This window comes from Gallinula chloropus (assembly GCF_964237585.1).
Source record: "Gallinula chloropus genome assembly, chromosome: 23".
Taxonomy (NCBI): Eukaryota; Metazoa; Chordata; class Aves; order Gruiformes; family Rallidae; genus Gallinula; species Gallinula chloropus.
Window position 1 is genome coordinate 111610 of NC_140108.1, and position 12334 is coordinate 123943.

The 12334-nt window shown below is 54.8% G+C and overlaps 1 protein-coding gene across 1 annotated transcript in view; it reads right to left on the reverse strand.

The window, feature by feature from the left end:
• Positions 1-5910: 5910 nt before the first annotated feature.
• KAZN (kazrin, periplakin interacting protein) overlaps positions 5911-12334 on the reverse strand; it is a gene marked incomplete at its 5' end in the record, with an annotated part of 232238 nt that continues 225814 nt past the window's right edge. The window contains 6 exons of the mRNA XM_084274665.1: positions 5911-6504; positions 7018-7068; positions 7363-7493; positions 7697-7886; positions 9193-9363; positions 9720-9856. Coding sequence (XP_084130791.1) covers positions 6337-6504; positions 7018-7068; positions 7363-7493; positions 7697-7886; positions 9193-9363; positions 9720-9856 — 848 coding nt within the window. The 3' untranslated portion in view covers positions 5911-6336. The remainder of the gene's footprint in view (positions 6505-7017; positions 7069-7362; positions 7494-7696; positions 7887-9192; positions 9364-9719; positions 9857-12334) is intronic.

The following is a 12334-nucleotide window of genomic DNA, read 5'->3' on the forward strand; positions in this document are numbered from 1 at the left end:
TTTTCTGCTCAACACGTTAAAATCCCGACTTCGAAGCCAAGCCCAGAGTGCAGCCACGTCCCAGGAGTCCTTCCAAACCTCCCCCGCACCAAGCCAGCACCCCCGGTAAGGGGTGCAGTGCCAGCAAGGGGTGCAGTGCTGGTAAGGGGTGCCCGTGCTGCTCCCAGTGCCTGCAGCCCCTGGTCTGCCCTGAAAGAGGAAAAGCCCATCCGCTGAAGTCAGGTCAGGGGAGCCGCCAGATCACATGTCTGTTACTACAGAGAGTTACTTGTTACTGCTAATTAGCACCAGAAATACTACACGTCTCAGGCTAGGGAGGATGCTGGGGTTTGGAATCCTGCCGTCTCTGCAGCCCCACAAGCACTGAGCTGCCCCCTCCCTGATAGCACAGCCTTTTTTGGGGGGAGTGGGGGAGCAGTTTGAGCCCCCCCCCTCCCTGGGCTGGGGGATGCACTCGCACCCCTCCACGGGAAGGTGGTCTCCAGTGGGGAAGGGGAATTTCTGCAAGCAGCCAGCAAAGTTGCAACCACCAACGCGTCCCAATTAAGCAACCCTTCCCCAAGGGTTGCTTAATATGCACTAATTAAGCAGCATAACGGTGAGGTGAAACACGGGCCGGTGCAGCCCCAATCACACAGGTCAGAGGGGGGGCCCAGAACCCCTCGTGGCTGATACCACCCAGCCCTTCGCCAGCACCACCAGCTGAAACCCCGGCCCCTGGCTCAGTGGGTAAACACGAGCCCTGTTTGTCAGCCACACCATCTGCCTCAGGAGCAGCCAGGCCGCAGCCATCTGCACCAGTGGCCGTGCTGCAGTTGTCCACTGCCCAATGTTTCCCATGGGGACACGGAGCACGGCAGAGCCCTGGGATGAGAGTCCGTCCCAGTCTGCTCCGTGACGGGCTACCTGCCCAGCTGAGGGTTCCACCCTCGCTTCCCAGTGCCCACACACTGGTTTATACTGGTGTGGCCTTTCCCTGTGCCTTGCTATCCCAGTTTGGAGGGTACTTGCTGGGGACCTGCTGGGCAAGGGGACACTGGGGAGGAAAAGCTGTACCCTGGGAGATGCTTCTGCACACCCTTGCCTGGCACAACCCCGCGCTCACCCAGTGGCATCTCCCCGGTGAAGTGAGGAGCTGGCACTGCCCGACACCCCAAACCAACCACGCTTCCCAGATGGTGTGGGCAACAGCAGGAATCCCAGGGGATTGCTGGGACATGGGGGGTTGCGGGACATGGGGAAGCTGCCGGGACGTGGCGTAGCTGCCGGGATGCAATGGAGAGGACAGCAGTTCCGGTACAACCAGTCTAACCACTGCGCCAAGTTGCCATCTGCCATTTCAAGCACAAGCACGCCTGCGACCTCGGAAACAGTGCACGTCAAGCTGATAATAAGAGTAATAAGTAACCTGCTGCTTCCTCCTGCTGACAACCTGGGGGGGCTTTTGCATCTCATCTATTATGACCTTCGTGTGGCTGGGCACAGAACCAGCCCCTCGCCGCCGGCGCCATGCGTGGGAGGGGGCGAGGAACTTCTTCCTTTCCCTTGGGGTCTCTGTGTCCCAATCGGGATGAGAGGAGGCCTTGGCAAAATGAGATCCAGGGCTTGAGGGTGGCAGGGGGAAGAGAAGAGCTATGTCAGTGTCCATGGTGTCATGCAGCCAGGTATTTGAAAGAGCGGAGCAGAAGTTGAACACACGGAACTGGGAGCAGATAGGCAAGTGATGGCTTAGGTCCCAGAAAGGGAAAACGCTGGAAAATCTCTCACTGGAGATGAGAAAACCCCAAGGGATTTCTTACCTGGATGTGGGGTCCAATTACAGATCCAACATCCCAGTGGGATGCAGTGGAGCACCCAGTCTGCACCGGCCGGGACTCGGGAAGGCGTTTTGAGCATCGGCTTCCTGCACACAGAGCAGCGAGAGTACAATCCACCTTCAAGGAAAACACCAGAAATGGGTGAAATAAACCACAAGGATGTTTCCAGACTTCCAGCGATGCCGAGCATCAACCTCTGGGGAGATGCCCCAGTGATGCCCTTGACATCACCCCCCAATGCCCAAATTCCCAGCAATGCCCTTGACACCAACCTTTGGGGAAACGCTGCCTTTGCAGCCCCACCACCCACATATCCAAACCCACCCTGACAAATTACTCAAGGGTTCCATGCACAGAGGCTTAGTCCAAAATAACCCCCAAAATAAGTCCCGGGAGGCGAGATCGCCTGCCTGAAGTGATGGGGTCAGTCGGTGCTGCGGCACAAACCCTCGCCAGGGCTTCACCCTGCTTCCCTGCTGCAACCCCCAAACCCTGCTCCTGATGGACAGGTAATTCAGGGTGCGACCCGCAGACACGGCTGGGGTTGTAACGTCACCCAGAGACGCAGCTTGCTCACAGACCCGTGCCGGAGCACAGCAGCTCCAGCCATCCCCGCACGGCATCTCACACCCCGGCACGGTGAGGTGGTGGGGATTTTTCTTTCTCGGTCTGAAGTCCTCGCTGGGGAAGAAGGTTGGTGTTTGCACAGCGTTATCGGTGTGAGGTGCACAAACACCGTGAGTCAGCCCTAAAATAAACACACACACACACCCCCAGTCTTACAAACTGCCTTGAAGGTCGCGCTGCACTTTGTTGTCTCCGAGGATCGGGCAATTCTTCCCAGGCTGCCGCGCTTGAGGGGCTTGTGACTTCGGGCTACAAGAGCCTTTGGCCATGGGTGCTGTAGCGAGAACATGGGTCACCGGGACGGCTGCGGTATCCCCCCCTGGTACACGAGGTGGAAGACACCCGGCAGCGGGTGGAAGGCTGGGATGCTGCTCAAGGACGACTCGCTCACACGATGGCAGCAGTGCAGCGTGCTGCAGCGGGCCCACACGCAGGGATGCAGCTGCCGTGCAGCAGGAACGGGCTCCGGCAGCCCTCTGCTGCCAGGGGGATGCAGCTCGGGGAGATAGGGATGAAGGCACCGAGGAGACACCGCTCAGCCCAGGTTGTCCCCCAGGGACCGCAGGGAACAAGGCTCCTCCGCTCCTCAGCTGCAACGAGGAGACACTGGTTGCCCTCAGCCCAGGCAATGGCTCAGGATGCTGAATGCTCCACGGCACCAGGACAGGTGTCCACTGCCACCGGTGCGCAGCAGAACCCATGCTGGGACAGATGTTGCACCCTCAGCTCTGCCATGTTCCCGGTCCCCAAGGGGCCCCCAGAACCTTTAAAACCACGGTGGGGGTGGGCAAGCACCTGCACCCCATCCCTCGCGCACCACGTCGGAGGGCAAACAAATAATTGCGCAGCAAACCCCCAGAGCCCGTGCCCAGCTTATCGCTGCTGCTCTCCATAGCCACACTCTAACACAGTGATTCATTCCCACCAACTACTGCGCTGCAGCCTCAGGTGACAGAGCCATACAGCCAGACGGCTTCCAGGCTTTGGGGTTTTGCCCAAACTCTCTCAATTTCTGACTGCCGAGGCTCTTACCTGCCCTGCATCTGCTCACACACCCAGGAGGAGGTTTCTGTTGGAAAGAAGAAGTAGTGTATCTCCATCTCTGCCCTCATTAGCAGAAACCCATCTCACATCGTGCCTAAGTAGTCTTTTTCTTCTCAGTCCCCCAGGTCCATTATACCTTGAGCATCTCCAGCCACTCCAACTACAGAGAGCAGATCCCGGGATGCTTTCCCCGCAGGGCAGCCCCGCCTGGCTGTGCGTGCCCTCCCCAGGGATGATGCCACCAGCCTCCCCAGGGATGATGATGCCACCACCACCAAACCCAGCTCTGCTGCACTCACAACCCCCGCCTCTGGCACATCCATCCTCTGCTTCACCCCCAAACCTAGCCACAACCCTCAAGCTAGTGCTAGTGACCAACGTCACCCGCAAATAAATAATAGTTCTGTAAATTATTAGCAATAATTGATCCAGCAGCAAGCATTAGAGCACAAAACCGTCTTGGCTGGCTGCCCCACCTGCCTTTTTTTGCCTTAAAATATCCGAGTGCGACCACCCTGGCTGCTCCCACATCCCAGTTCTTCACTCACCTTACATCCCCCCTCGATTCGGATGCACCGACAGCTCCAGCCTCCCACCAGCAATGCCACGTCTGGGCACAAGCACCTGGCCAGTAGCTGGTCACAGCAAAGACCCAGCTCAGGGATGCAGCCTTCACCTGCAGTCCCCTCCCTGCATCACCCCAGGGACCCGATTCACACAGCTGCCAGTGCTGGGGTGCCGGTCACCCTGCCCTGCACCCATATGACTTCTGCCAAGTGCCACAACAGTGACACCGGCTACGTTACCGCCCCGGGATCTCTGTCAGGGAAGCAATTAAACCACGTGGAGTTCATCCATACTTTAAAATAAGCTTTATTTAGATCTTTTATAATTTTATATTTGCATCCATGCCTTCAAGGATTCTCCCCCACTCAACGAGGGGAAAAAGTTAAATCTAATGTTACCCATAATTCATATGCTATTTATCGAAGTTCTCTTAAATAAATCATCCTCTTAGTAATTTTTAGAATTATTTCCTAATTTACAAAAAAGCTGAAATGCAAAGGAAACTACTCGGTAACAAGGAGATTGCTCATCTGGGCCGGTGGTTTATCGGTTAAATTATAAAAATGCAAGGAGGAAATAAAAAAAAACCAAACCAAACCCCCCAAAAATAACAAAACCCCCCAAAGAAAACGTATAAAAACACTTCTCTGCAGAGAAAGATGCCACGGGGCAAACCCTGCCCTGCATCCCTTCCTCCATGGCCTCTCTGCATCATCCCATTAGCAGGAATACACAGCGCAAGGGTGGCGGTTTTAGTTTGGTGATTTTAAGACAAAGCAAACTTCCCCCCCCTTTCTTTCCAACTGGGGTGCCAGTATGGGAATTAAGGAAAAATAATACACTATGAGAGCATCATTAAATAAATCTTAATACATTTTTTTAAGAGCTTAAAATAATATCGTAAGCATTAAAGCATAAGGTACTTATCTTGGCATAAGCAGAGCGCGGTGCGTGTTAGCGGAGAGGGGCAGCGGTCAAGGGGCTGGTTTTGGGGCATTTCCAGGGGATTTGGGAAGAGCAAGTTCTACTTGCGCTTCAAAATCACCCTGGTGCCAAAATAAAGCCACCCCCATCCCCACTGGGGATTCGTACCGATGTCCCCGGCTCCTTCCCCTGGTAAAACCCCAAGGAAGAGCGGGGTGGCCGGCCCCGGGGAGCCGGCATCTTGGGATGCGGTGATATCTCGGGATATCGCCTTTCCCCTGCTCCCAGCTCATGCTGGATTCCCCCCAAATTTTACTTGAAGTGAAGGGTGACCCACCCTCTCCCTGCAAAACTTGGGGGAAAAATGGCACGCAAAGCTTCCACCCTCCCTCCCCACCACCCCCCCCCAAAATCTGATTTCCCGGCACGTAGTTTAGGTTTGTGTTTTCCAAGGCGTTAAGTGCTCCTGGAGCATCTGCAGCTGAGGGAGCCTGGGAAAGGGGTCTGTGGATCTAGCTTCCCCCACCCCCTTATTCCCCACCCAGCAGCAGCTTGCCAGGACAGTACAGTACAAACACCCCCTTTCCTCCTCCCCGCCCCATCCCGACAAGACGTGGAAAAATATAAAAAATCCCAAAAAACTCTTCAGCAATAATTTAGTTTTAGAATAGCTCCTCTGGGTTTGTGCAAATAAATTAAAAACAACTAAAAAGGAACGTTAAAACACTTATTTCCAGACCGGTGGGCGTTCACAACCAGCCCGTGCTGCCTCCACGGGGTTGGGCCAGGAAGACATCACAGCCATTGAGATCTCTGTGTGTGTTTGTGTGTGTGGTTCCTCTTCCAGGTCCCTCAGCTGGGCAGGTCCTTCGTCCCCGGCTGGGCTCCGGAAAACAGCGGGTTTCGGACAAGAGACGTCACAAGCACAAAGTGCACAATAATTCTGGTATTTACAGAGACACAGCAGTCCTTCAAGTTTCAAGTTTCGTCAAAAAAAAAAACCAAACCAACAACCAAGAGGAAATGAAACAAAACAAAAAAAAAAAAGCCCAAAAATAAGCCACAAATAAAAAGAGAAAGAAAGAAAACTGAAGCAAAAACCAACCCAAAGCGACACGGTGAAGTGAGCACAAAGGAGTTACCAGTGTGGAAGGAGGAAAAAATAAGAATAATAATTAAAAAAAACCACAACCCCAAATCACAAAAACAAGGGGAGAAAAACTGAAGTTACGACACAGCTGCATCGCTCCCAAGACAACAGGTAACACGTCCACAGGCGGGGCTGGGCAGGGGGTATGTACATCGGCGATGGCGAGAGCGGGGAGAGGCTCCCGGCGCTCACCCGGCACCGGGGGGGTCACCAGTCCGCGTCCTCCTCGATGTAGTAGTCGGGGGCCGTACCGTCGAAGAGGCCAGGGTCAAGGGACTTGCGCTGCTTCCCCCGGGCGAACACCCTGGAGATGGAGCCAAAGCCCATCTTCTCTTTCTTCTTTTTCCGTTTTTGGTCTTCCAGGTCCTCTAGAGACTGCGGTGGAGTGGGGGGAAAGAAGAGGACAAGAGCTTGGTCACAGGGCTTTTCAGTCATCCCTCCCCAGCCCCACACACCAGGAAAGTTCCACACAGGGTCCCGGTCCCAAAAACTATTTGGGTCTAGGTCTAAAGCAATGCTGAGGGATTTTGGGCTTCCTTAATTCACCCAGCTCAGGAATTTTGGCTCCAGGTCAGAGCAAGGGTCTGTCCAGGGCTTGCAGAAACACACCGATGTTTTGGGGCCAGAGGCAGAAAGAGCTGATCTAAACTGTGTCTTATGACCAGGGTCATGATGGGCCCTGAGCGCAGCAACCCCCTATGGCATAACCTGGAGTTCAGGGCAAATCGGGGCCACCTGAGACATCCCTGCCTTAAAATTCAGGGTGGGTTGCATTCTTTTTTCCTTTTAACCCCAAATCAGTGCTTCTGAGCGCCCCTCCACCCTGATCTCTCACTAGCACAGGAACAGGGCTCACAAGCAGGATTTAAAGAGGGCTTTGTGCCCTACCTGTACAATTGGGTTGTGCAAGTTCTTCTGTACCGGTCCAGGACTGTCCCCCTGTGGCAAAAGGAGAGAGATTCAATTCAACCAGCCTCAACACAGTGTGGGACCCCCCCTACCTCCATAGCAAAGTGGCTGTTCTGGCAGCCAAATTGCTGCAGGGCTGCCAACACCCCCCCACCCCCAAAAAGCAGGTCCTCAGGACAGCAAACTCCAACCCATACCCCACCCCAAAGCGAGCATCGTTTTGGGAAGGGGAGGATCAGCAGCATCTCTGGATCCCATCTCCCCAGCAAGTCCCAGTCAGTGGGGAAGCAACTCCCGCCCCCCACCAAACACATAGTGCCTTACGTTGCAGAGCGAGTGCGTTCGATGCCGGGGTGAGTTGATGTCGCTCGGCGTGGATGATCGGTCACCCTCGGCTGCGGAGGCGTCGGAGATGATGGACGGCTGCCGGGAATGACAGGGACTCACTCTGACCGCTGGAAAGCAGGGGGGGTCACCAGGGAGTTACCATCACACCAGCAAACCCAACCCTTTGCTGCACTCCCAAACTCCCTATTTTTGGGTGTTGTGCCCATTATTGTGTTTTCTTCCCTGTGGGGGCAGGGGCAGGAATAAGGCTGCTCCCCAAAACAGGTTTGGCCCTTCACCCTGATCTGTGCTGGGGTGAGGGGGGGCTCACCTTGCCGGTCCGCCGAGTGCTGGGGGTGTGAGTGGTAGAGGGTCTGCTGGCTCTGCCGGATGGCGGCCGTCAGGGGGAGGTCGGCCTGCATCACCCACTCCTGGTTGCCGTTGAGCACCGTCTCGCCTGGCATGGCCAAGGAATGGCGCTTGGGGACGTCCTTGGTGAGCGTGGCAAGGGACTGCTTGGCCTGGGGAAGGACACCAAGGTGATGTTGGTGGGGAACCAACACACAAACATCTCCCAGAGCAGTGGATCCGGCAGCAACACACTGTATCAAGCTCAACCTCCGCCCCATTGTGGGTAAACACCCAAATTGCATTGTTCCCTGTGCCCAGGGTACAGCTCCTTCTCAGCCATGTGATTCTCTCTTGGCCAGCAGCACTGCAACAACAGCAGCGAGCGTGTGTGCGTGACAACAGCAGCACATGCTCCACACAGCATCGCAATGAATCATAGAATGGTCTGGGTTGGAAGGGACCCCAAGGATCATAGAGCTCCAACCCCCCTGCCACAGGCAGGGACACCAACCTCCAGGCCTGGAGCTACACAAGGCTGCCCAGGGCCCCATCCAACCTGGCCTTGAACACCTCCAGGGACGGGGAATCCACTACCTCTCTGGGCAGCCTGTTCCAGCCCCTCACCACTCTTTCTGTAAAAAACTCCCCCCTAATATCTAATCTAAACCTTCCCTCCTTTAGCTTTAGTCCATTCCCCCTTGTCCTGCCATTATCTGCTCTTTTAAAAAGTCGAATCCCCTCCTGCCTATAAGCTCCCTTCAGGGACTGGAAGGCTGCAATGAGGTCCCCCCACAGCCTTCTCTTCTCCAGGCTGAACAAGCCCAGTTCCCTCAGCCTCTCTTTGTAGGGCAGGTGCTCCAGCCCTCTAATCATCCTTGTGGCCCTCCTCTGAACCCTCTCCAACAGTTCCACATCCTTCTTGTATTGGGGGCCCCAGATCTGGACACAGTACTCCAGATGGGGCCTCACGAGGGCAGAGTAGAGAGGGACAATCACCTCCCTGTCCCTGCTGGCCACTCCTCTCCTGATGGAGCCCAGGATACCATTGGCCCTACGAGCTGCAAGAGCACACTGCTGGCTCATGTCAAGCTTCTCATCCACCACAATCCCCAAGTCCTTCTCAGCAGGGCTACTCTCAATAAGCTCTTCTCCCAGTCTGTATCTGTGTCTGGGATTCTTCCGTCCCAAGTGCAACACCTTACACTTGGCAGTGTTGAACCTCATTAGGTTCCCCTGGGCCCATCTTTCAAGCCTGTCAGGATCCCTCTGGATGGCTTCCCTTCCTTCTGCAGTGTCGACCACACCACTCAGCTTGGTGTCATCCGCAAAACTTGCTGAGGGTGCACCCAATTCCATCACTGATGTCATTGCAATGAGCTTCAGCAAAACTCGCTGGGGGGTTTCAAGCACATGAGCTGCTGAGCCAAGCTCCCCCTCATGACCCTCGAGCCGTGCCCACTGTGTTACAGAGCTCACCATGGCCAGCTCGGCCTCCAGCTCCTTCATGCGGTTGTCTTTCAGGTCAAGCTGGGAGCGGAGGGCACTGGCGTGGTCCGTTGCCTCCTTGGCTTGCCGTCGCAGCTCCCACTTCTCCCGCTCCAGAAGATCCTTCTCCTTCGCCAGGGCTTTCACCGCATCCTCGCTCTCCTGCCAGGACATGGGGAGAGGACATCAGGAAGAGGAAAGCCACATGCAAACCCCTCTACCACAAACCCCTTGGGACCATCCAACTGCTGCGGTGCCACAGGCCAAGTGGCATCTTTGGGCATCACAAGAGCCCCGCGCTGGCAGTGAGCACGAGCAGGGAATGGGATGTACCTGGTTAACATGACATGGAGTTTCCCAGGTTTGGTCCCTGGCCCCATCTCCTCCGATATCTCTTTATCCTTAACCTGCTGTGGTCCGGCCCCAGCAGCAGAGGAGCATCCACCCGCAATCACAAACCAGGTTTCACACCCACCGCCAGTGCCACCAAACCAGGGTGCTGGGCAGCCCAAACTCACTTTCCTGTGCTGCTCGTAGTTCCTGATGAAGTCGCGGAGCTGCTCCTCGCGGCTCTCTAGCGTGGCGTACAGCTGCTGCATCTGGCTCACCAGGTCTGTCTTTTCTGCCTTCAAGCGCTTGCGGTCGGCTTTCATGGCTGCGGGAGAGACGGCGGCTCAGGCACTGGGGGCCTGAACACTGGGGCTGAACAACAGCCCCCTTGTTCCACTGCTTTTAATTTGTGGTAAAATTACAAGCCCAGAGGGGCTGGGTGGGGGTCCCGACACGGGGGACAGCTTGCTGGAAGTCTGGTAAAACCAGGGAGAAATGCAGACACACCCCATAGGACCAGGGGCTTTGGTCACTTCTGCATGGGAAGTGCCCTGCCCAGCCTGGAACCGGCTCCTCGGCAGCGCTGCAGGAACGCCCCATGGTTCCACCAAAATAAGCCCCGACTTAAGAATGGAAATACCAACACTGCTTATGGTGACAGGAAGGATTCCATGTGCTTTTCCACCCCAAGAAGTGCTCCTATGACACTCCCTGCACTCACTGCGCTGCCAGCAGCCCAGCCTTGCAAAGCCATTAGCCTCCTCCCCACCCAAAAAACCCCACCAAAAAGCCACCCAGAACTGTCTAGTGTGACAAAAGCCACTAGAAGATGACAGCACCGTCCCCAGTGGGACCTGTCTCCAACCCACCTCTATTAGACTAGACCTAAAACGGCTTAAACCCCACCATAATGCATCTCTGAGCCTCTCCCAGTGAGACACACGTGGGATACAGACCTGACCATGAGATACAAGCAAGCCATTGAAGTGACATGCTTAGAAGGCAATTAATTTCCTGCCCTGTGATTAGCACCTTCAGTACTCAGTTCCTGGTGAAGGAACTTCTTTCTGTACACAGGTACTGCCAGTGGCATGTGCTGGGGAGACGCGGATCAGAACGTGGGATGGAGTGGGTAAGGAGGGACAGGGCTTGCAGGTCAGTGCAGAAAGAGGTGTGTATATGTGTGAAATAAATCAAGGGACCAAACGGCAGAAGGAGAAGGAGGAGACAGTTGGGACCTGAGAGATTTTTACCTCTGGACCAATTACTCCACCACGAAGCATCAGATGTAAATCAAAAGCCAGGAAGAACCCAACAGACCAGCTGTGAAATGCTCCAAGGACCCTCGCTGTCCCACCGGCTCCTGCCAGGACAACTCAGCCCCTTCCAGCTCCAGGCCCATCCTTGGGGTTTTTTTCCTCCAGCTCAGGAAATTACCCTCTAAAAATACTCCCAAGCAGACCACATCCCAGTGCTTAAGAATGCACCTTCCCGTCGCCTGCGCAGAGTTAAAGACGGCCCTGTTACTTCACACCAATTAAAAGCTTGTTGGAAAAGAGGAATTAACTAACAGGACACTGACTGAGCCCCTTGGCTGGGGCGAGATCCAGACCCCACATGGGTACCAAGAGTTACTGACCACACTGGCGGCCTAAAACCCGTCCCTGATTTGGGGTTCAGAGGGGGAATTTCCCCCCCCACCCCACTCCCAACTCCCCGTAGCCCTTCCCAGGTGGGGTCAGTCTCAGCCCCATCCCTGGGGGATAGTACGTTGCTGGGAACCCCTCCTCTGTCCAGGTCCTGGACACTGACACACGTATGCTCCTATTTTCCAACCCAAAGCATTCAATGATTTTTAATTTCCAGGAGGATACCAAGAGCCTCTTACAAAACTTTCAGTCACATCTGCACTCTGGGAAGCTGGAGGCGACAGAAAGCTCGTAATGAATTTAATTAGATAGTGAGTCCCCTATAGCATACAACCCACTTCAATTAGCGGCGGCATTCGGGGTCCGTAAAGATTTAGGGGAAGCATTCTGTTGTTTGCAAAAAAACCCCAAACAACATGCTCAGAAGTACTATTAGAAGAGAACCTATCATCTCCCAAGGTGGATTGCTTCCCCAAATTCCCCCCAACCAGTGCCACAGGAAGATGACAGCCCCGGTGTCTTCCAAGAGCAGGTTCTTCCCTATGAACCCAACGAGACAACTTCCCATTTGTTTCAGAGATTTGCTAAAATTAACACAGGGGGTGGGTTGTTCCCCCCCCTCCCTCCTCCAAAACCGATTAGCTCCTAAGCTTAAAGAAGATTTCTCAGTCATTTGAGAACTTCATTGCAAACCCTGTTAATAGGAAATTAATTGAAAGAGGCGGGAGGAAAAGACAAAGTTCCGCAGAAGCGAGCGGTTCGGGCTGCCAGCAATTCCTGGAGCACAGGAGGCTGAGGAGGCTTAATGTGTCCTTAGCAAACAAGACCAGTTAATTACTCAGTCAGGGAAAACGAGCCACTGCAATCCATGGCATGGCAGCAGGGGCAGCCCAGGAGGAATAACGTGGATTTTCCTTGGCTGTTGGGGCCATCTGAGGAGGTGAAATGGCTTTTTTTGTTTAACCCGATGAGCTGGGTTTCTGTATCCCAAGCCCCAGGTGTGTCCAAGGAAACTCTCCCGCAGCCTGTCTGCATGATGGGCTCCAGCAAAACCTCCATCCCACTCATAACCCCTGGACACCAAGAGAAGCAAGACACCCCAAACACGTGCCCTGAGTGGAAAGGCTTTATCTCACACGGCTGACCCACGCTGT